We start from the raw sequence: 22925 nt of genomic DNA on the forward strand, positions 1-22925 counted from the left end.
ATTTTTTTAGCATTTTTTTTCTCATTTGTTTTAATTCAAATATTTTGTTTCGAAAAGTTGTCTTAAAAAAAATCAAATTTCAATAGTTGATGCATCTCAATAGACACAAAATTAGAATTTTAGAACAGTTCGCAAAATGCGTTTTGAAAAAAGAAAAATCAGTTTTCATCTGAAGTAAGTTGTAAGTGAAATACGATAAGATCTGAAGTCAGTGTAAAAAAATTTGCAACATAAATCTTTTAACTTTGTTCATTTACTTTCATGTCTTGCTCTTTTTCACTAAGAGGATTAAATATTAATTTTAGAGACATAATTCGGAAAGCTGTAAATGCCAGTGAACATGATGCAGTTATTTTTACTGGAAATGGATGTACTAGTGCTGTTAGTAAATTGATTCATGCCATGAATATAAAACAACCTGTTGTAAGTATTGAGAATTTATATTATATTAAGATTTGTTTCTAAAGTCGCATGCCATTCATTGGTGGACATATGTTATGCTTTGCATAGTGAATATAAGTATGTTTGTGTGAGATTTTCATCTGATTACTATTTATAAAAATTGAAATATATATCTAGCTATGTTTTTCGTTTAATAGTATGCTAACAAGATTTCACTTGATTATTCCCTTTGGATAGTTATGAGGCATGCATGTATAGCATTGTAAGATTTTTTTTCATGTTACCAGTTTTTCATTTACTCATTATTTTTTGTATTATAATTTATTTATTATTAAGTTTGCAATCTTTTATTATATTTGTTACATTACATTTCATTGTCCTTTAATATTCTTGGCCATTTTTTTGTTAAAAAATTGTCCATTTTAATATTTTTGTAATTTTTTTGCATTAAAATTTTTTTTCTCTTGAATATGAATTCTAATACCTTTTATGCGAGTTTAAAATATATTGAATACCAAAGTTTCTAGAATTCTTTGGCGTTTTAATATTAGAAATTTACTGTTTATGTATCAAGAATTATATAAGTATATAGTAGTTGTTTGTCAGACTGTGATTAAAATGTAAAAATTTAAGCAATTTGATTAATTATGAAAATTATAATGAATCAATATGTACTAATACAATTTTGTACTTTGAGTTTTGGTTCATTTCATATTTAGTAAAAATAATTAAAACCCATATAGGAATGAAAGTCAGGTTAGGTTACCTAATAATGTTAATTCCCCCTTCCAGTTATTTATGTATGTCTTAAAACATCTGCAATATTTGATTTTTCTTAACTTATTATCTTCATAATTTTATCTCTTTCAGTTGAAAGACATATCATTTAAAAAAATTATTTTTGTTATCATTAGCGTATCTTTTCAGATTGTTTTTATTGGTCCTTTTGAACACCATTCTAATTTGTTGCCATGGCGAGAAATAAATTCCAAGGTATTGATGTTTCATTTCTATTTTATTTTAATAAATATAATTTTACATTTTGATGTAACAAAAAATATATGTTGATATAGTTTATGTAAAAAATGAAGATTTTATTAAATTGTAATAATTAAATGTGTCATGTTTGTAATAATTATACATTTTAATTTTTAAATCTAAGTTTTGTTATTAAATTTTAAATGTTGTCTGAAGCTCACATTTTTTGTAAGTTGTATGTATTTTAATACCAGTGTTGTATTAAGAAAGTATGCTAGTTAGCTTTTGCAAAAGTCAAGCCGTATATTCAGTCTCTGAATTTCATTTTGTGTTAGTCTGTGTATTATGTGCATAACTTTTTTTAATTTACAATAGTCTACATTTTTTCACTGTATCTCCATAAGATATAGCATGAAAAGTTTAAGAATTAGAATACAGATACTGTATATTCTTCTAATAAAGATGAATGTAAAAATACAAAACTGAATAGGTAATGTGAGATTATCTGAATTTTATTTCCTTCAATCGTTAATTGTTCTACGTCATAAAATGCTTTTATGACATAGTGTCATAAAGTTAAAATAGCGAACAGATTAATCTGATTCCATTCATTTTCATTCTTAATATCTACAATTCTATTTACAAAGCTGTTGCTATTCTGAAGAAAATTAATTTCGTTTCTCACGAACCAGAGAGATTAATTTTGGCTCAGTGCTGGAGGTGCTCATGACATCCTGCCCACCTTTTGATTTTTAAACCAAGAGAGTACAAAATCAAAACTCAAGTTAAAAAAAAATACTATTATACTTGAAATATGAGGATAATAAAGCATAAAAAGGCACACACATACACAAAAGGAAGAAGAATGAAGCTCGGAAGTCGATTATAACGTGAACTTTTATTATATCTTCTACCACTTCTAGTTTTCTTTTTACAGTCATTATTTTCAAAATCCTGACTTTTAATATGTTTGTCAGAAAAAAACCTAACTGATATTTTTGACAATAATGGATTATCGTTGTCTAATTCCAAGAAATATAAACACTGCATGTTTCAATCATCTTTCTGAGGGAACATGTTGATACTCTTTCCAAAGGTCAATAAAATTTTTTTTAATTGTCACTTCCAATTATAGCAATATCTCTCAATTTTAATTATTTGGGTTCACATCTCTTTGGTCACTGGATCAACATGTTTAGAGGATATTTACTTTGTTCCAATGAATCTAAGTTAGAGACTGCCACCGTATGCATCTCTTGGATAAACGTTGAAGGTATCAGAGGACCTAAATCATTCGAATCTTCTGACAAATACTGTAGAGGTCGGGAATTGATGATGACTTCATTGTCAAAAAATATGCTAAACATCTCATCATAAAAAAATTAGACCTCTTAAAATTCTCTTTAAATGCTTTTTCATTCTCTGAATTAAGCTTTCTCTAAAACTGTCCCACCAAGTAGCAGTTTGGTTGTTAAAATTTGTAAGACAGAAATTCCATTTACAATCTTATCATAGTCAAGGGTGTTAGTTATTATTGGAGAAACATTATGTTTTGAATCAGTTGATAAGAAACATTGCAGGTTATTAGTTAGTTGACACAGACATGTAAAAAACACAATCATAAGAGCTTAAAAATACTAGTTCTTACTCGGACACATTCAGAGAACGTCTGCGTTATGAGGTGAGCTCTGCCATGAAAGTTAGCGCCACTCATAAGAATATTCCACTGCAAGTACGAAGAGTAAATGAGATGATAGGGAAATTATCCCCGCAGACACTGTATCAATCCATGTACCGAAATGTTCATTTATATTGCTACCAAGCATTTATAATACTTTGGGGAAGGTAATGCTTTCGTCAAGACTTCTACTGCCATATCTTCTGTTAGAATAAAATTCATTTAATTTCATTTGTTACTCAAAGCTTTGCGAACAAAGTAATGTCTCATATTTATATGCTTGGTTCGCCTTGGTTCTCTGTTAATTTGATTGCTCCTTTGTTGTCAGAGAGCAAACCTACACATTTTAAATGAGAATAGCACAATTCATTAATCAATTTACTTAAATAAATAGCTTCTTTTTTAGTACTGCCGAAATGTGCCATGTATTCTCTTTCCATAGAAGACAGAGCAACAGTACTTTGTTTACGACTTTCCCAACTAACAGAACTGCCAATTAGAATATAGCAAAAACAAGTATATGATTTTCGATCGTCAAGAGAATTAGCCCAATCCGAATCAGGGTATCCATATAAGGAATCATTAGTACGTTTAAAAATTTATCCGAAATCAGTCGTTTCTTTAAATTCCATAATACGCTCTTAGCTGCTTTCCAATGTGTGTCATTAAAACAGATTAGATATTGACTCAATTCACTGATTGTATTCGCGATATCGGGTCTTGTGGAAATTGCGAGATTTATTAACCCACCAACTAAATCAAGATAATGTAAACTAATAGTATTGCTTTTATCAAATTTTGTCCATCGAATACTTAAATCCTTCGAACAAGATACAGTTTTAGCTTCAGTAATGTTAAAAAGTTTCAAAAGTTCTCTAATATAATTGGATTTTGAATTTTTCTAACATGTTAGGATCCTGAGAAATAAACAATATATTATCAACATAAATCGCAATCACAGTTAATCCTTTTACATTTTTAATATAATAAACTCATGAATAATCTGCAGCAGCTTGTTTCGCTCCAAAGTTATTCAGAATTTGGTATTCCAATATCTGCGGTATTCCAGTATAATTCCAGTATCTGCCAGCCTAATTTAAACAATAAAGGGATTTCTTTAAAAGAATTACGTTATCACCGTCATTTAAAGATTTTAACATTTTTGAAGTTTTTAAGAAAACATTTTTATTAATTTTCTCGTTTTTTAGTATTTGTTCTAATATTTCCTTGAAATTAGCTGGAAAAAAAATTCACCATTTAATGCTCCAATTAAATGAGCTATTGTTACATCGAATTCAGTACCTAATTGCTCTGAAAGAGCTGCCATAATTCTTGTTGATCCTTGGCGTGCAATTGATGCAAATGTTTTTTAACTAAATCCTATAACCACAAATCGAACTTTCTTCTTTAGAAGCCTATTTGTTATAAGGCTAAAAGCATATTCGTTAAAACAAATCTACTTCTAATGAAAATTTTCGGAACTGGTTTTTCCGCGATTTCAAAAGCCTCATTTTTAAAAATATTTTTTCATTTCGCCAAATAAAGTTTTATACTGTTGCTGAAATTTTGCACTATAAAGTGCTACCTTAATTTTCATTTCGGCATTGCAGCCATAAACAAAATCAACTGACTCAGAATATTTCAGTTCTGATAATTATAATTCACTTGGCACTTCGCGATTATGTAACGAGAATGTATTTTTCTGTAATATTGGGAGAGATGAAATACTGCCCTCTTTCGTTTCAACTGAAAGTTTGTTATCCTTCTCAATCATATCATTTTCAGTTTCGGTTCTTAGCTATTTCCCATTCTATAGGATTTGGCTCATTCAGATTGTTCGGAATTAAGAATTTGCCTATATAACTACATGATATATTATCAATTTCTTCGAAGAATTTAACGCTTCTCGAAATAACAAATTGCTTTTCAACTGGAATATAAATGCGGAAAGCTTTCGAGTCATTTGAATAACTTACTCATATGCTTTCTTTTTCTTTTTTGATCTAGCAGAAAAATTATGACAAAGCTTGTTATCTAAATAATACCATACAACCAAAAGTCTTAAAATAACTATTTGGAACAATGTTATTAAATAACTCATATGGGGATTTTCCAAAATGAGGCATCTATTGTGTATGTAATTAGCATTATTTACAATCTCTGCCTCATATTTAAGAGTAAATTTGCTTTCGATAAGAGGCATCGGGCTATTAAAACCAGAGATCTGTTTTTACGCTCATCTGTTCCAAGATTCTGGATAATATGGAACTGTTAATCTACGTTCCATATCATTTATTTAAAAAAAAAAGATATCGAATTCACTGTAAATAAATTCTTTTGCATTGTTACTCTTAAAGATTTTAATTTTAAGAGATTTTTGATTTTCCCAGAGAAATTTTATTTCTTTAAATGCAGATAACGCTTCACTTTTAGATTTCAAAAGCTTAACTGCACGATATCTCCAGTATTCATCTATGAAAGTTATGAAATAAAGAAACTTTACTTTTGAGAGTATTTTTATTGGGCCTCATAGATGAGAGTGGACTACTTCCAGTAAATTAATAAAGCAATTAGATCTTTTAGATAAAGGTACTCCTGTTAATTTATTAAGGGCTCTTATTTCATAATCAAATTTAGTGGGGGATTTTTATATTTTTGAACCTCTAATTTTACACCTTTTAATAGATTCCATTAAATCTTTTATATTTAGATGACCCACTCTACAATGCCATTTTTCAAGATCGTCACATTTATTCTTCGAAGTATTCAGTGATTCACTTGCACTTCTAGGACCTTGATTTAAATCGCTACTATTAGCACAAAAATGGTAAAGATTATATATTCTTTGTACTATTAATTGCAATTAATTTTTTTCATTAATTAGCAAATCACCTTTAAACAACCGATAGCAACTTCGTTCTCACTTCGGGCATGTATAAAGTATTATTCACTATAACATTCTATATTTTGTTCACTCCGCTTTGATGACCACTTTACTACAGTCTTTCTTATCTGTTGTCCTACTGTTGGCAAATTCACTTCGGTAATGTCTGTGCCATCAAAGGTGACGAATATAGATTCACTACTGCTGAGATATTGAGTACATTCGCTATCGAGACATCATTGCTTCTAATTATCAAACTCAAGGAGTGCATCGGCTGAATTGTTATTCCATTTAGCGCTTGTCAGTAGACCAACGTTTTCTTGCTTACGATAATGAGTAGAATACTTTTGACTGTTGCACTGTACTGCTTAGTAATTGCCCCTCTTCTTACATATGAAGTATTCAATTTTGAAGGTATTTTTTTCCTGAGGTTTTGTTTTGCTAATACCTCTTAAGAAATATTCCTTTTTTCTGTTTCACACCTTGTTCCTGCGTTTATGATGACTCGTTGTAAAAGTGCGAGGCATCACAAACAATGTCGCAGTGTCAGCAGACGAACCGGCGTCATGTCGGCTCTCTTCTCTTATTTTTATTTGGAGAACATCTGCCGCTGGAAGCTCAACAATTGATCAATTACTCATTGGAAATTTTCGAAATTCATTGGCAAATTGTACTGCAATATTATTGACAGTAAATCTTCTTCGATTTTGATTCCCATTTCAGACAGTTTATCCACTGTAACAAAGAATTTCTTTAAATGTTCTCGAACATCTCCAACAGCTTCATTGTCCGGCATTTTGTGCTGGATAAGTGTTGCTTTCCTGGCAAGGCTTTTAGATTAAGAAATGTCTTCTAATTTAATCCATACTTCCTTAGATATTGCACCATTTTTAATTTGTTTTAGTTCCGTTGGCGATATGTACAATATAATTTTTGCCCATTTCTAGCCACTTATTGCATGCTTCTAATGACTCTGCATCTACATCGGGCTCCGGTTTTATTTTAATCCCTCCCATATAAGTCCACAAATCACTTTAATTAGTAGAGCTTTCATTTAAAATTTTCATATTTCGTAATTGTCTCTACTTAGCATTTCCATTATCATGGTCCCAAACGACGCCATCTTTAATACTGTTACAAACCTGTAATTTTGCATCCCAGTGCGAATAGGACCATCATAAGAAAGACCGTTTTACAGTCATCCGTATTGCATGCTGCCAGATGTGATCCCAGAGCTTGGAGACAAATTTGGCGACCGTTTGGCGACAAAATGGATAATGCTGGAAAGTTCGAGAATTTTCAAGATCCATCCACTAGGAACCGATATACATCCAGATACGCCCTGATTGGTCTAGAAGCTTCTAGCTCCGCCTCCAGAGAACTATAGAAGACCAGCACTCTCAAGCTGTGTCGTGTGTTGTGAGTAGTCGGAATCGCCGACAAGTAACGAGTCTTCGAGAGGATAGCGAAGCAACGGTGAATTACCAGCGTCGTGTGGAGCGAGTACTGAACTGCTGTGTGCCGAATCCTGTTGTTTACTGTGGAGGCGGCATTAAGTTCTGTGTGTAGAGTAGCCAGATATGAAAAGTAGTGAGTCGGCAGCTAAAGCGAGAAGTTCAGCCGTTGGATAGACGGTAGAGCGAAGCTCCCAGGATCACCTCTCTTGCTGGTTTCTGTCTAGCCGCTTCGTGTGCTGTGGACGATAACTACTTGTGTGCTGTCCTGTGTTCATCTCTGCTGTAAATATTTCTCGTCTGTGTATTCTTTTTCTTTTAGTTCGTTTCTTCGTGTAAATAAACGTCTTTGTTTTTCTACTATCGCCTGCTGATTGTGTTCTCCACACCATATCACTACCACTATCAAAAAGAACTGCAGGTGAGGAGAAATCCGTAACAATTTCGACTCCGACTTCTCGACACACACTACACAGCTTGAGAGTGCCGGTCTTTTATAGTTCTCGGGAGGCGGAGCTAGAAGCTTCTAGACCAATCGGGACGTATCTGGGTGTATCTCGGTTCCTAGTGCATGGATCTTGAAATTTCTCGAACTTTCCAGCATTAACCATTTTGTCGCTAAGCTCTGGGATCACCGGCTCGACATCCGGCAGCATCCAATACGGATGACTCTAAAACGATCTTTCTTATGATGACACTATTCGCGCTGGGAAGCAAAATTACAGGTTTGTAACAATACTTTTACACTTAACAACACAGTTAAAATTTTTAGGCCCATAACTTGCTAATTATTATTGGAGAAAATTATGTGCAGAGTCAGTTGATAAGAAACACTGCAAGTAAGTTTAAGACTTTTTTTTATTAGTGGGCATGGATATAGAGGAAACACAATCGCAAGAACATAAAAATACAAGCCCTTCTTTGGACACATTCAAAGAGCGTCTGCATTATGAGGTGTATATTGCTATGCAAAGTGTCACCACTCATAAGAATAGTCCACAGCAGATACGAAGGATTAATGAAATGATAGTGAAATTATTTCAACAATGGGAACCCATTAAATTATATCAATCAATAACATTGGTTCCACTGTCAGTGTATATGGTCTTAGGGCATTCTCTTCTCATGATGAATCTTCTAAATCCAGGGCATTCTCTTCTCATGATGAATCTTCTAAATCCTATCAGAAATCTATTAGTGGAAATACTTTGTGTCAATTCTATATGGAATTGCCTTGTACACTGATGTAAATAGTAGAATACAGTGTTTTTTTTACTTCTTATCACAAGTGAAGTGGACTAGTCAAATCCATGACCATAATTTTAAATACTAATGCTTTTCGAACAAGGTAGTCTGGCAGATGAGCAGAAATCGTTTCGATTTTCTTTCGGTGAACAGTCTTTCTCCCCCGTAAGGACCAAAAATTTTTCCTGAATATCTGCTATTGATATCTACTACATCCAAATGGTAAGAACTTAAATTATGTTCGAAATCTAATTAACAAAATTAATATTTCATCTAATGGTCTACGATAACGAATTATCTCAAATTTTCTCGGTTCGTCGTCTTCCCACCATTCACTGTTTTAATAGGATAAAACAGCTTAGTCGCCCTTTGCGTTAGAAATTTGGAGAAATGCCTTTTTAATATCGGAAACTCCTCTAATAGCATTCTGTTAAAACCCTATTAAAATAGGTGGAATATGCTTATTTAAATTTGGTCTCTTTTGTTGACAGCCATTTAAGGCTGGGATTTTCTTTACACGACAAGAAACGTCAAACACCGAACGTACTTTGGCTGTAGAGTTTTTCTTAAAATCATCTCTATGGTAATAGCTTGAATTTGTTATCTTACATTCGGAAATCTTTTTAATTATATCTTCATCAAATTACTATTCGAAAACGTCCTATAATCTGTAAATACCCCTTTATCCTTAAGCTGCTGGGAAGTTCGGATACACTCAGGTATGTATCTATTGTCTATATAGATTGTACAGCTGTATTGTACAGCTATACAGCTATACACAGCTATTGTACAGCTATAAGATTTTTTCTTGCTTTTGTCTAAGATAACTTGACTGCACATCTCCCATTATCTTCACTTTCCATTTCAATACTGTCTACATAAAGTGATCCATCGCTTTTTGTTCCAGTTTTTCTCTGGATTAGGCCCAAATTGAACTCGAATGCTTTAAGTTTGTATTTTCCAAAGATCAACAAGAGAGCTATTTTTATTAACATTAATGTCACTAGAAGAATAAAATTCTCGTTTTTCCTCATGATTAGCCTACCTAATTTTGTTTCGTATGTGACTAATCAGTGTATATATGTTTCCTGAGAACAACTGTCCACAAAAATTCACTTCAATCAATAATTCAATGTTTGGGCAACCTTTACTACATTCATTAAGGAGTATGCTCTGTATTTTAACTCTGATTCCCAAATTCCTGTCTTAATCCGTAGTATTTTTCCTCATAAAACTTATCTATTAAGGATTTGGATGTCACAGAAGAATTTAGTATTCGAATTTTTAAAAATTATTTTGTGTAATCGGTGATCTTGTTTTTATAATGTTGATCTACCAAATATAAAGTGCATAACGCTTTTAATTTCGGCGAGTTTCAAGTTCAATTACTTAACTGTCTTCTTCAACAAATAAGACTGCTGTGAAATTCTGTAAATATGAGCAATGATTCTATATGTTTTGCCTCGATATTAACTTGTTATATTTAAAAGAGAAAATTCTTTGAAGAACAATGGTGAGATAAACTGACATTCTTATTCTCTTCTAAATCAGGCTTCTTAACTTCTGTTTTATTTGTGGACAAGTCCGGACATATAAAAGTCTCTTATTACAAAGAAGCACTGCACATTTCATTTACAAATTCTAGATTGAGGGCCGTACTTTAAGCAGGTGAAATAACACTTCTATATAATAAACAAAGCCAAGTTTCTTTTATATTAATAGCATTTATTGCTTTTATAAAGTTTCCCACCAAAAAATGCAATTAATAACATTCTTTTCTCTACTCCTCTGGAGAACGTATCTCTATCTGAGGGCAAAGGACCAAGTTGAAATATTTTTTTCTTTCTTTCATTGTATCCTTGGGTGCAAAACTTGTTTTTGCTTTCTATTTCCGTTTCCGAAAAGAGTAAAAAAAATTTCAGTTTTTCAGCATAAACATTTTTTGAGTCACCATTTGAAATTACAATACGAATACACAACCATATTCTGAAAATATCTGTTGGTATGCAGGATTCAATAAGAAGGAAATGCATTGTGAATATTTATCAGTTGGTAGACCAATTGATTCTAAAGCTGTTAAATATGTTTCTAACTTATCATACATTTTAGAGGTATTTAATTTTCTTTTAGCTTCAGTAGCTTTGATTATAACTAAATTTATATCTTAGAAGTCAATAAGCAACTCATCTTTATGAAAATGCAATTTTAAATTTTCTATTGCGTTTGAATAATTCTCATTTGTCGGTGGATAATTTTATTATTTCACGTGCTCTTGTCCTTTCACTTACCACCTGGATCAAATACAGAAACTTATCTTCTTTGTCTAAATTTATTATAAATATGAATATGTTTAAATTGGCTCCAGAAAGCCAGCCAATTCTTAATTTCACCTCTTAAATTTTACGGCATTTTTGGTAATTTCAGTTTTTGTTGAATTTGCGGAAAACCAATACTTCCTCTTTTTGAATGAGAAAATTAATACAAATATTATCAGCATCAGTCATTTTTGTGCCGTACTCCAAGATTGCAACTGCATGATGATTCTGTTTCATATTTTCCGATATCCGAATTTTCTAGTAGAATACTACAAATTTCATTATGTAATTTGCCAAATTGGAATAAATTCTTTCTAAATTGGTGAAATGTGATTTATTACTTTCTTCGGAGGCTCATTAGCATTTAATTTTTCAATTCCCCATTATATTATTTTGTGAAATTAGCTTTAACCGGGTCTCGATGTCTTAACGGAAACATCACATCACAGAAACGGAACATAAAAATATATGTTCCGTTTCTGAAAGAATCCAATAAAAAAGGCACGTACCTAATATTTAATGATCAAAAATCATGTCCAGCATCATAAGGTGAAAGATTCTATGTGAATTTCTTTTCATTCACTCATTTTTCCACTTAAAATTTTTTTTATGATATAGTTACATAAGATAAAAATAGCAAGCAAGTTTTGTCTGAATCATTTTTCCTTCCTGAAATTTATTTACCTTTCTATTTGGAAAGATATTGCAATTCTTATTAAAAGTAATTTCATTTCATGCGCAACAGAGAAATTAATTTTGGCTTGGCGACAGCGGCGCAGGTGCCAAATTGCTTAGGGCATGGAATCAAATAGAGGTTAAAAATCTTTACTGAAAGAATAACAAAGGTATAAATAACTGCCTAAAAAGGCGAACAACAAATAGATACCTTGTAATAAGAGATATAACTTCCCGTAATTGCTATGATTGTTTGGTACAGTGTTTCCATAATCAACCCTAGTTGATAAAGCAGTATTGAAACAAGCATTCCTTACTAAGCATCTGTTCTCTAATAAATATGACCATGTAGGAAAGTGCCTGCCTGAAGCATCTTATGCACATTCTCTGAGATTTAATTTCTGGAGCGTACTAACAAAATCATTTGAGTAGTAGCCACCCTGTTCAGTAGTTCTTCTGCTGCATAAGTCCAATGTGATATGTCTTTATTATTAGTAGCCTGTAAAACACACATGCATGTAGAAAAATGACTAATTAGTAGAGAAAAACAATTTCTGTTAAGGCCTATTAAAAATGTGAAGCTCATAATAATATTTTTTCCTGAAGCCCTTCTGGTTCTAAAATGATTTACGTGGAGTGCATAGATTAAAGAAGACACGGCCTCATACATGTGACATCCAAGGTTTATGTTCTTTACATATTTCTGTTGAAAAGTGCCTGATCCGAATTACAAGACAAGGCATGTTGGCGACTTTAATGTAGGTATCTGACTACAGTAAAGTGTAAAACTTGACATCATGCTGTTTTAATATAGTGTTGCTTGCTGACACTTATTGGTCTTTCTTTTGCATGTTGAATATCATATCTATGATTAATTGGCCTTTTTTGTCTTGTCGAATCACAGTTAAACTTTGTTAAATTATATTTTGAAATTCTTCCCATGTGTATGTAGCAACATGGTTATATCTTATTCTTGGGTTCATCACATTTTATGCTTTTCTTGAAATTTATCCTTCATTATCCTCATGTGTAATATATCCTATTTATTTTTGTGCTAGCATGTGTTTCTTGATCCATTTAAATATAAAATACTATTTTGGTAATTTTTGTATCTCTCATGTAATATCCTCCCACCAAAAAATGATTTGTGCTTAATGTTTTCTTTTAATTTTTTTTTTTTAAATTAAAGAACGCTATGATGAACTATCTTTCCTTTAATTGATGTTTCAATGTTATTTTTCTCATTTAAATAGCTTCTTTTTAAATTGTCATCCAAATGCATTGTTTCTGTTGTGCAATACTTAATAGTTGCTTTTTAGTTGTATAATGTGCACAGATATTTCACAAAAATTCCTCTACCATTATGTACAGTCTGCTTTTTCTGCTATTGTAGAGTGTTGAAAGTTAAATGGAGAATGAACCTGAAGTTAAAATTTTTAAGATTCTAAGTTATTATAATTGGAGAAGAAATCTCTCCATGTATTTCTAACCTACCAAACCCAAATCAACAATGAGTTACTTACGAGTGTATATTAGGAATTCAAAGTTGTTGGATGTAGTAATTAAGCTCTAACTGCAATAATCTTTTTATCTGGTAATAAAAATAATTTGATCTGTTTCTAACTGCGATTCTGCTACAATAAGATGCTGAATTCAATAAAAATGTCAGTGTTATTGAAGCCATCATCCATTTTTAGATAGTAGTAGCTTTCATTACAACAATGTCAAAATTGAATTACAAAAATCCTTCCAACTCATTAATGGTTATGTGAATTGAATGAATATTGCATTGAAATTTTTTGTATTTATAAAACAATTTGAATTCTAAAAACCGCCTTATTTGCCTCTTGCTTACTTATTGATATACATATTCTTTTAAAATATATAGATTCTAATAAGCTGTCTGTTAATGATTTAAATTCACTCCCAAATTCAAAACATTTCCTTTTGTGAAGACATTCCTTTTTAATAATAATCAAATGAGGTTAGCAAATATCACATTTCTGATTTTGTTAGAAGGTTTTTCATTGAAAGAACTTGGGGGGGGGGGGAATTAGAATTATCCTTGTGTGAAGTTATAGCAAAATTGAAAGCTAATTTTATGAAATCTCTGTTAATCCTTTTAAATTTTTCTAATTTAATAATGGATTTGTAAAAACATATGTATATATTTTTCCTCCTGTTGATGTAAATAATTTTCATTGATCCTTCAGAAAAAATCTGTCAACTTCTCCAATTAATATTAAACTAATGTGTATGTTCCCCATACTTTATTTAATAAATTATCTCTTATACAATAATTTGTTTTCATCCATTATTCCATCTAATACGTATGAAGTAAATTTATATCTTTCATTGAACCCTTCAATGCATCGTGTAGCCATTTTGTTACATGTTTTTGTTTCCATTTATAAATTTCACACGACTGTTCCAAAGGGCAACAATGAGTGTTAGGAAATCCTTTTTTAAATTCTGTTTGATAAACATTTGTAGAAAAGACTACATATGGCAATAGCGGTACTAGATTTAGATTTAATCTGAAAATTTGGAAAAATACCAAGATTGCTCAAATACTATCAGAATCATTTTATTTTGTGTTGTAAAAAAATATATTGGGTATAAAGGTATTTTCATTTTTATTGAGAATTGTCATATTGTGATTTGTGTCATTGGGATATTGTTGATTTCATAATATAGCTATTTGGTGTATTAATTTTTTTTTTAATTTCATGAAAACAAATCATTTAAAAATTCTTTTAATAATTTTCCTAAATTATATGCACCTATATTTCAAAGCACATATATTTCTTTTGTAACAATATAAAAGTCATGCATTCTAGAGTTAAATACTATGAAAATAAAATTTAGAGTTGTGATTCCTTTGCTTTGGAGTTGGGAGTTTTAATTTTCATTTTTAAAGATCTTTATTTAAATATATAGTTTTTATATAAAGAAATTTTCTTCAGAAGTGTAGTTATTAAATTGCATTTTGCTCTCATGTGAAATTGCTTATATATTCGTTTCTTTATTAACTGTATTTTACTCTTCTTTGTTCCTTTCAAATTATTTAAAATCTGAAAGATATTCAAAAATATATTATGTTTCAGAGTTTTCTATATATTATAAAATGCATGTTTTTTTAGAGCATACTAATTTAACTGTAATTGAAATTCCCAAATACTTTTAAATAAATTGAAATTTAGTTTCTTCTACATATAACACAGATTTGTATGTATTTTCTTGTAACAGTGGAAAAAAAAAGTTTTTTCTAATGATCTATCTATGTATTTTATTTATTTATTTCTTAGATTGTGAGGATCAGAGAGACCTTTGATGGTATTGTAGACATAAATCACCTTGAAAGTGAATTGAAGGTTTGTTTTACTTATTAATCTTTGTGATTAATGCTTGTTGTTAGAAATATAGTTTAGATATTCTTCTTGTTTCATTTATTTATTCAGGTTTATAGCATAAAAAAAAATTACTATAAGTCGAAAATTTTTGAATGAGTTCTGAATTAGTTTGAAGTTGTATAAAATTGATTTATTTTTATTTTAAAGACAAATAGAATTTTCATTTTGTCATACTATTTTAATATTTATAAAATGAAACTCTTAAAAAGCAGTTGTAAAAAAAAAAAAAAAATGTGCTGTGATTCATTAGTTTATGAAAATAAAATGTATTGTGATAGAAATTGAAATTCTTTTGTTTTGTTTTCAGAAATATTGTGATAAAAACTATCAGCTCATTGGCAGTTTCAGTGCAGCATCTAATATAACTGGAATACTCATTGATGATATATCTATATCCATTTTACTTCATAAATATGGAGCTTTGTCTATTTGGGATTACGCTGCTGCAGCACCTTATGTTCGCATTGATATGAATCCAATTGTGATGGGGTAAGTTTATTTGATGAATCTATTTAAAAATTATTTGCTGTTATCATATTTTCACATATCAATTTAATAAAATCTAAAAAGATTTCTGATTTCATTTTTGACATATAATCTTTACTATGCATGTTGCTTGTCTACACAATAAGGGCAGAAATTTTGGAAAATGTTTATTCATTTTTAAATAATTGAAGTAAATAAAATTAACAACATTAATTTGCAGAAATTTGTATTGTTAATTTTAATATTATTTAAAAAACAGCATCTTGTCTTATAAATGTGATAGTGTTTTTCTTGTGAGCAGATTCATATCATTTTTATGTATATTACCTCATTTTGTTTAGTTTAAAAGTAAATGGTGTGATACCTTATGGTGTGTTGACAGTGTTAGATAGTTTTGCTCTGATATTCGGTTTTACTCTATCAGATTCAAGTTGACCCTGTTACTGTATTCTACTGATTATTTTTACCTTATTAAACATTATTTGTTAATAGATCTTAGCCTTAAAGAATGTTTTTTTTATACAAAATTGTTTCTTGAGTGTAGATTTGAATTTAAAGTTTAAAAAGTAAATTTTATAAGGGAACTTTTATAAAATTTACAAGAGTGGTTATTTTATTTTTAAGTATTTCATCATATGTTAATATTGAAAATGTAAATATAGTCTTTTCAGTAATTTTTTAAAGTGCTATATTCTGAAAATTCTATTCATTATCAGCATTTAATTTTTAATCATTATCATTAATAATTCTGTTACTTGAGTTATCTATTAAATTACTGCCTAAAAAATTGTTTAAAGCAAAATGTATTTATTTATGCACTGGGAATCCCACCAATCTTTTAAACTTAATAAACACTACAAAGAAAAGTGTAAAAAAATGCGTTTAAAATACTTTTTCGAAATAATAAAAAATAATTTTTGCAGATAGTTCAAAAACCTAACATTGCTAATACAATCGCCGAAGTACGACGACGTTGTAGGGTTGAATAATACTGTATTGATCTGATAGGCACCTGTCAGTTTCACCCTACCGAAAACGAGTGAAGTCGAAGAGATTGTCTATCAATATCAGTTGAATCCGAGAATTGTTACCTACTGTTGTTACTTTTAGTTTGTATCAGTTTTGTGGACCCGATACAAAGAATGATGTGATACATTATCCAATCCTACATCTCGAGAAATCCCATTAACATAGCATTAAATCAACAGATAAATTCTGTCCATCATTGGTTAAACTTCTTTCTAAAAGAAAATCCCACTTACTCTTTCAATATATTGTAAATGATGCTAGATCTGAAATGAATTATTTGTTTATATTGGGATTGATCTTTCTGTTTGGGCTCTGGAAATTTGTATCTTAAAACCTTGAAACACATTTATTACTTTGAATGAAATTGGCTCTTCATTATATTGTTATCATGCTTTGAATATATTAAATATATCATTAGATTTATCATTATAATTCCCTTAAAGTTCATGTTAAATAATAAACAGCGTTGAAAAGGAAATATTAATTCAAAGTTTGTGTCAAATATTATTGAATTAAGAAATCAATTAGAAAATATTTGGAGAAAGGAATGTACCTGAAGTTTTTTGGTCTGATAAATGTTTGAGAGAATGAATGTGTAGACCCTGATTTTATATAAATTAACTCTAATTTGATTTTAAAGAACAAAATAAGGTTTATTGAATGTTGTCTTGATGTTCTCTTGTGATACTTCATCTCATTTTAAAAATATTCTATTTTGGTTTAAGAAGCATTTGTAACGACTGCTAAAATGAAAAAATAATTAAGATTATGAAGCATTACAGTGGTCTCTATATTCTACCAAACCGGTACCCCTCAGGAATTCACCTTCTTTAGGTAAGTACGGGCTTCCCAACCCCGATATACCCAGTGATCTCTACTCCCTTTATGTTTATTCTCATCTACGCCTCCTGCTGTCTGCTTATTTCTGCCATCCCTCAACGACAAGCGAGGGAGCTCTCCATGAGAAGTTGTCTCCGCTCTGTTTGCTTCCTGCTTCTCACGGACAGCCCCAAACCCCACGTGTTGGCCGTGTGTGGCGACCCATTAGGCGGGTGGTGCACTGTGGTATCAATCGGTCGGTAGCTAGTAGCCACCTGAGTGGTTAGTCTGCTTGGGATCAAGCGAAAGTGTCACCTTCTAGGGCTCTGCGTTAAGGGTGGTAGACGTTCCTGGAAGTGACTCTTAGCGTATAGATTTCGATTAGCATCAAGGTAAACGCCGAGGCTGGGGATGCCTAGAGCCGGTGGCTGCCTTCCCTTGTTGGGCTTCGTGGTGGGCGGTGCCGTCGAAACCCGACTTTGTACCCGAAACTGTACTTTTCATGGGTCTTTTCGAAACGTCTTTGTCCGGATATTCGATTACTGAAAATACACCTTTTATCATCTTACACACTGACAAAACCTTCCATAAAGTCTTGCCCTTTCTGATTCAGAAACTTATTGTCTCAACCATTGGAGAAGTCAAAGATACTAAGAAACTTAAATCTGGAGATTTATTGATTGAAGTTGTCACAAAATCACAAATATCTGTACTTAAAAATTTGAAGCATTTAGAAGAATTTCCTGTGGAAACATATGCTCATAAATCATTAAACTATTACCGTAGTGTTATTTCCGAACTTGACCTCGAATCTGTTTCAGAGTCTGAACTTGTAAGTGAGCTAAAAAGCCAAAAAGTTTGTGAAGCCCGCCGAATAAAAATAAAACGTAACAGTCAATTAATTCCAATGAAGAACATAATCTTAACTTTTTGTACTCCTCAGCTTCCGAAAACTATTCTTGCTAGTTATGCACGGTATAAGGTTCGCCCTTATATTCCTACTCATTTACGATGTTTTAATTGTCAAAGCTTTATCCATTCGAAAAACGCTTGTCGTGGTAAACAGACTTGTTCCCGCTGTGCATCAATCGGACATTCGAGTACGGAATGCAATGCAGATTCCAAATGTGTTAATTGTGATAAACCACACACCTCAGATTCCAAGGAGTGCAATAAGTGGAAAATGGAAGAGTTCAAAGTAACAAAAAATTTATCATATTCTGAGGCAAGGAAACTTGTGTATCCCCAACCTTCTAATACATCAACTTCACAAGTAGTCAAAAATACTATATCTGGTTGTACCCAGACAGATGAAAAATTAACTCGAGTTGTTTGTCCTTCACTACAAAGTTACAACCTTTAACAACTAATAAATTACATCCAGATACTAATCCCTGTACTCCCGTTATTACTCAAAACCTTCCTTCACGAACTACAAAGGATCTTAAGAAAAAAGGAAAATCAAAATATAAAGAGAGAACTGAAAAAACGGAAAGTAAAATGTCTCCAGTTTGTAAAGAAACGAACCTTTTGAAACTTACATTTGATCCAGCATTTGGTGGAACTGATGTTTCTCAGCTAACTGGTCATGAACGTGAAATTACTAATGTCCCATCCAGTGAAATACCACAGGACATGCATAAATTTAAAACTGTTACATATCAGAAAATATATAAAAAATATCAAAATTCTTAAAATATATCGAATTCTAAATTCTGGAATACTTTACCTCGACAAGTCTCCCAATCTATGACAGTCTCTAATTTTAACTCTTCGAAGACCATTAATTCCAAATCAGCTGAAAAAATGGATGAAACCAACTCTGAGCTTGAAACCATGTCCACAGATAAGCCCAACTAAAACACTGACACCGAAATAGAATCGGATAATGCTATAGAATACAACCTTCACGAAACAATTGATGAAACCCCACCTGCTCCGGAACCTTCTACCGATTTCACCGCAGTTGATAAAACTGTTTTTAGACGAAGTCCCCAAAAATGTACGGTTCAATGGGTTGATCTTAAAAAGTTTTACAGTGAATCTTTAAGTGCCCCTATTCATAACAAATACATGAAAAAACATCGAATAAAAAGATTACAATGAATTTTTTTCAATTGATTTTGTAATATATTGTATCTGTTTTAATGTTATGGGAGTTGCATTTTCACGTTTTAAATTTCATTAATATTTTAATCTTTTAACATTTTTTGAAAAATTTTCCTTTCTGGGATATAATTCCCTTTTTTAAGAATACCGATACTATTCATTATTTGTCTTTCATTTCATCACGAGAATTTGTAATTTTAAATTGAAGACTGAATTGTACTTGACATATTTTTTAATACCTGGCGCAGTGTAGCCATATTTGGCTCTTGCGCCATTAAATCTCAAAATGCCTACCTACCTACCTACCTATCAAACCGGTACTAGCATTTTCAGGATGAGTAGGAGCATCTGAGTTTAATCAGTTTTTCTGCATGTTGATATCAGTATTTTGGGACGATGTAAATAATGTTCTATTTGTTGCCCATATCATGAAATATGTTTTGAAATTTTAATAATATATAATGGAATTTTTGAATAATTTTGTAATATTTTATGCAATGAACATACGTTTTGTTGTTAAAATTACATTTTTGTAAATAATCGTCTCTTAATACTGCAATTTCATTCATCTGAGAATTCTTTGGTCTGATTACTGAGAGACTGCAATATTTGGCTATTACTATAGCGAAATTGAAGTCAAAGTAATTCCACCGCAAATATTTTTATGAAAAGTTTTCAGTCGATATTTTAGTCGATCAGTCTTAGCGTTTTTGTTTTTTCGCTTTCGATTTCTAAGCAATTTAAAGGAAGAAAGTGCAGTGAAAATTTTCATTATGCTAAGATTTTTCAAAATGATTCTGTCCGAGGCTGCTACCCATAATTTAAAAAGCATTATGATAAAAAACAATCTCACTTTTCATCTCATATTTTAAATTGTCACTTGTTTCACTACATAGATAATTTATTATTACTGAATTATTTTATATATATTGTCGGAAACTTGCATATTGTTTTTCTTTATAATACCTTTTAAAATTTCAAAACTGTTTATTTTGTTTTTTAAAAGTCACGAATGACATTAATTTTTATTTCATTTGTTAAATTTTAGACAGAATGAAGGATTGGCTTACAAGGATGCTATTTTCATCTCCCCTCATAAATTTGTTGGTGGACCTGATACTCCAGGTTGCTAATTTTTTTAAAAAACTTTCTAAGATGTGAATGATTTTTAAAATTTTTTTAGAATTATTTTTTATTTATATATTATTTTTTTATGAAGAATTTTTAAAAGCAAATTTTTCCCTTCTGTTTGGATGAGCATCTTTTGTTACGAATACCAAATTTTTTATCTTTATTGTAGCTTTGTTTAATTTAACAGAAGGAAAAAAAAAAGTGATAGATCAAATTTAAATATTTCATCTTTAACTTATTTTCTATTCTTCTTATAATAGCATGATTAGTAAATAATGCTAATGACTTTTTTGAATTAAATTATATAGAATTTGAAATATCTATCCAGAAAACAATCTCTACATTTAAAGTCATTTTGTATAAAGTGAATTAAAGCATAACTCTCTTTGTGTAGGTATTTTAGTTGCAAAAAAAGCTCGGCTACAAAATCCTATCCCAAGTGAACCAGGTGGTGGGACAATATTTTTTGTAAGTATATTTTTTGATATATTTACTTTCCTTTACTGACTTTTTTACTTTCTCGTATACAAAATTTAGAGTAAGTTTTGCAGTCATCAAAAAATTCGAACTCGAGATTTTGACGAATCTCCACTTTTCAAACCTCCTTGAATTCGAAAATCACATTTTCGGTAAACGCCTGTCTGTGACAAAGATAACACTTAAACATTTTGAGTCAGACAGATGAAATTTAGTATACAGTCTTCACACCAAATTTGTAAATTTCTGTCAAATTTTGAGCAACATCCATTTAGAGGAAGTCTGTCTCTCCGGCTGTTCGAATATAAAGTAGCATGATAAATACAAAACGAAGACAGCTAGAAAGATAAATTTCCGATCGCAGAATTAACATCTATAGGATAGACACAAAATTTTTAGTGAAATCCAACAAGAGGTTCACTGTATGTCGGTCTGTACTTTTAGAAGCATGTAAAGGCGATAACTGAAAAAATGCAATGCCTTAAATATTTCAAATTTGGTATGTAATTTTGTGACTACAATTGTAATTATCAGTCAAATTTTTGTTGTAATCAATTAGGAAGAATATGTCTAAAACGCAAATTTGCTTTTCGGATACTTTCAGTTTCATGCCAGGTATTAATCGCCAAAATACTTGCTAAGAATCTCGCGATAGAATCAGTAAAAATGTTTAATTCACGTTTAAGGTTAATATTTCGTAACTATAGTACGCCAATGCAACGCAAAGCATTTTCTGGAAGCATGCGAGAAATTTTTGGAAAGGCCCTTCTGCTGATTTATTTTTATTTTGCTTCTATATACAGATCTGATTTTTTTTTTGACTACATGAATTTTTTTCCGTTGTTTTTGCTAAAGCATTTTCATTTCTTCGTAAAATATATATAACATTTCTTCTGTAATTTTTTTAAGTAAGAATTTTTGCCTATAGGTTATAAAGCAGTTTTTCATTAAATTTCAGGAACGTTAAATGTTCAAAAATGACCTTTACTAAACTTTAGAAGTAAGAAGCGATAAGACAATTTTTTTTTAGTCTGATCATTTGTGAACACTGCTTTTATTTTCAATTAAAAATTATCTAAAAAACTAATTTAAAACATGGGATTATTCTATCATCAATTTCATGGTAGTTTTGCCAGTTGTATGATAATAGCTTATGAATGCTTTAGTTCTTAACTTTATAAGATTGCAAATAAAATTACTTAATAGAATGAATTAGTGCAAGAAGAAATTTACTCTTTCCATCCAATCATGTTGAGTCTTATTTGCTGTTGCTTATATAAAAATCAAATCTAAAAGTTTTGGTTATTCTGTGCTTTTACATCACTATTGACAATTTCAAAAATGTTGTATTTAAATGAATTGGTAACTTAATTTCAACAAATGTTGAAAAAGATCACAGATCTTCATTGTTAGTTTTATAGAAGTTGACCTAATTTTTGGCGTTGAAAGGGCCCCCCCCATTCTTATGATTATTTCTATATTTTTTGCCAAATCCAAAAAAAGTATAATTTTATAATAGAAGACGTGCAAATACAAAAATATATTTAAATTTAAAGAATTAGCATTTAAAATTAATTTTTTTCAATAAAAACTTTTCATTACTATAAAACAGAAAATAAAAAAAAAAATCCTATGCTTTGAAAATACACAATTTATGTATGCATATTTATAGAAAGGTACCACTCTATATAGAATTCAGTATTTTATGAAAGTTTGCTGAAAGATTCGAAACTTAATCAACATTTTATAGAGTGCTCTTTTTAATGATGTCTACTCCAAATGCAGAATTTGTATATTTTCTTTTCTTGAAGCTTATATATATTATTATAT

At 30.6% G+C, this 22925-nt stretch overlaps 1 protein-coding gene across 2 annotated transcripts in view; it reads left to right on the plus strand.

Annotated features, from left to right (window-relative positions):
- Positions 1-22925, plus strand: part of LOC129958245 (uncharacterized) — an 83804-nt gene that overhangs the window by 20211 nt on the left and 40668 nt on the right. Inside the window, exons 3-8 of one of the 2 annotated variants that reach the window (XM_056070550.1) lie at positions 306-423; positions 1330-1395; positions 14940-15005; positions 15352-15533; positions 20536-20612; positions 21013-21086. In XM_056070550.1, coding sequence (XP_055926525.1) covers positions 306-423; positions 1330-1395; positions 14940-15005; positions 15352-15533; positions 20536-20612; positions 21013-21086 — 583 coding nt within the window. Of the gene's footprint in view, positions 1-305; positions 424-1329; positions 1396-5800; positions 5886-14939; positions 15006-15351; positions 15534-20535; positions 20613-21012; positions 21087-22925 lie in introns of those variants that run through there. The other variant, XM_056070551.1, reaches the window with a different exon arrangement.

Source organism: Argiope bruennichi, chromosome X1 (genome assembly GCF_947563725.1).
Source record: "Argiope bruennichi chromosome X1, qqArgBrue1.1, whole genome shotgun sequence".
NCBI lineage: Eukaryota > Metazoa > Arthropoda > Arachnida > Araneae > Araneidae > Argiope > Argiope bruennichi.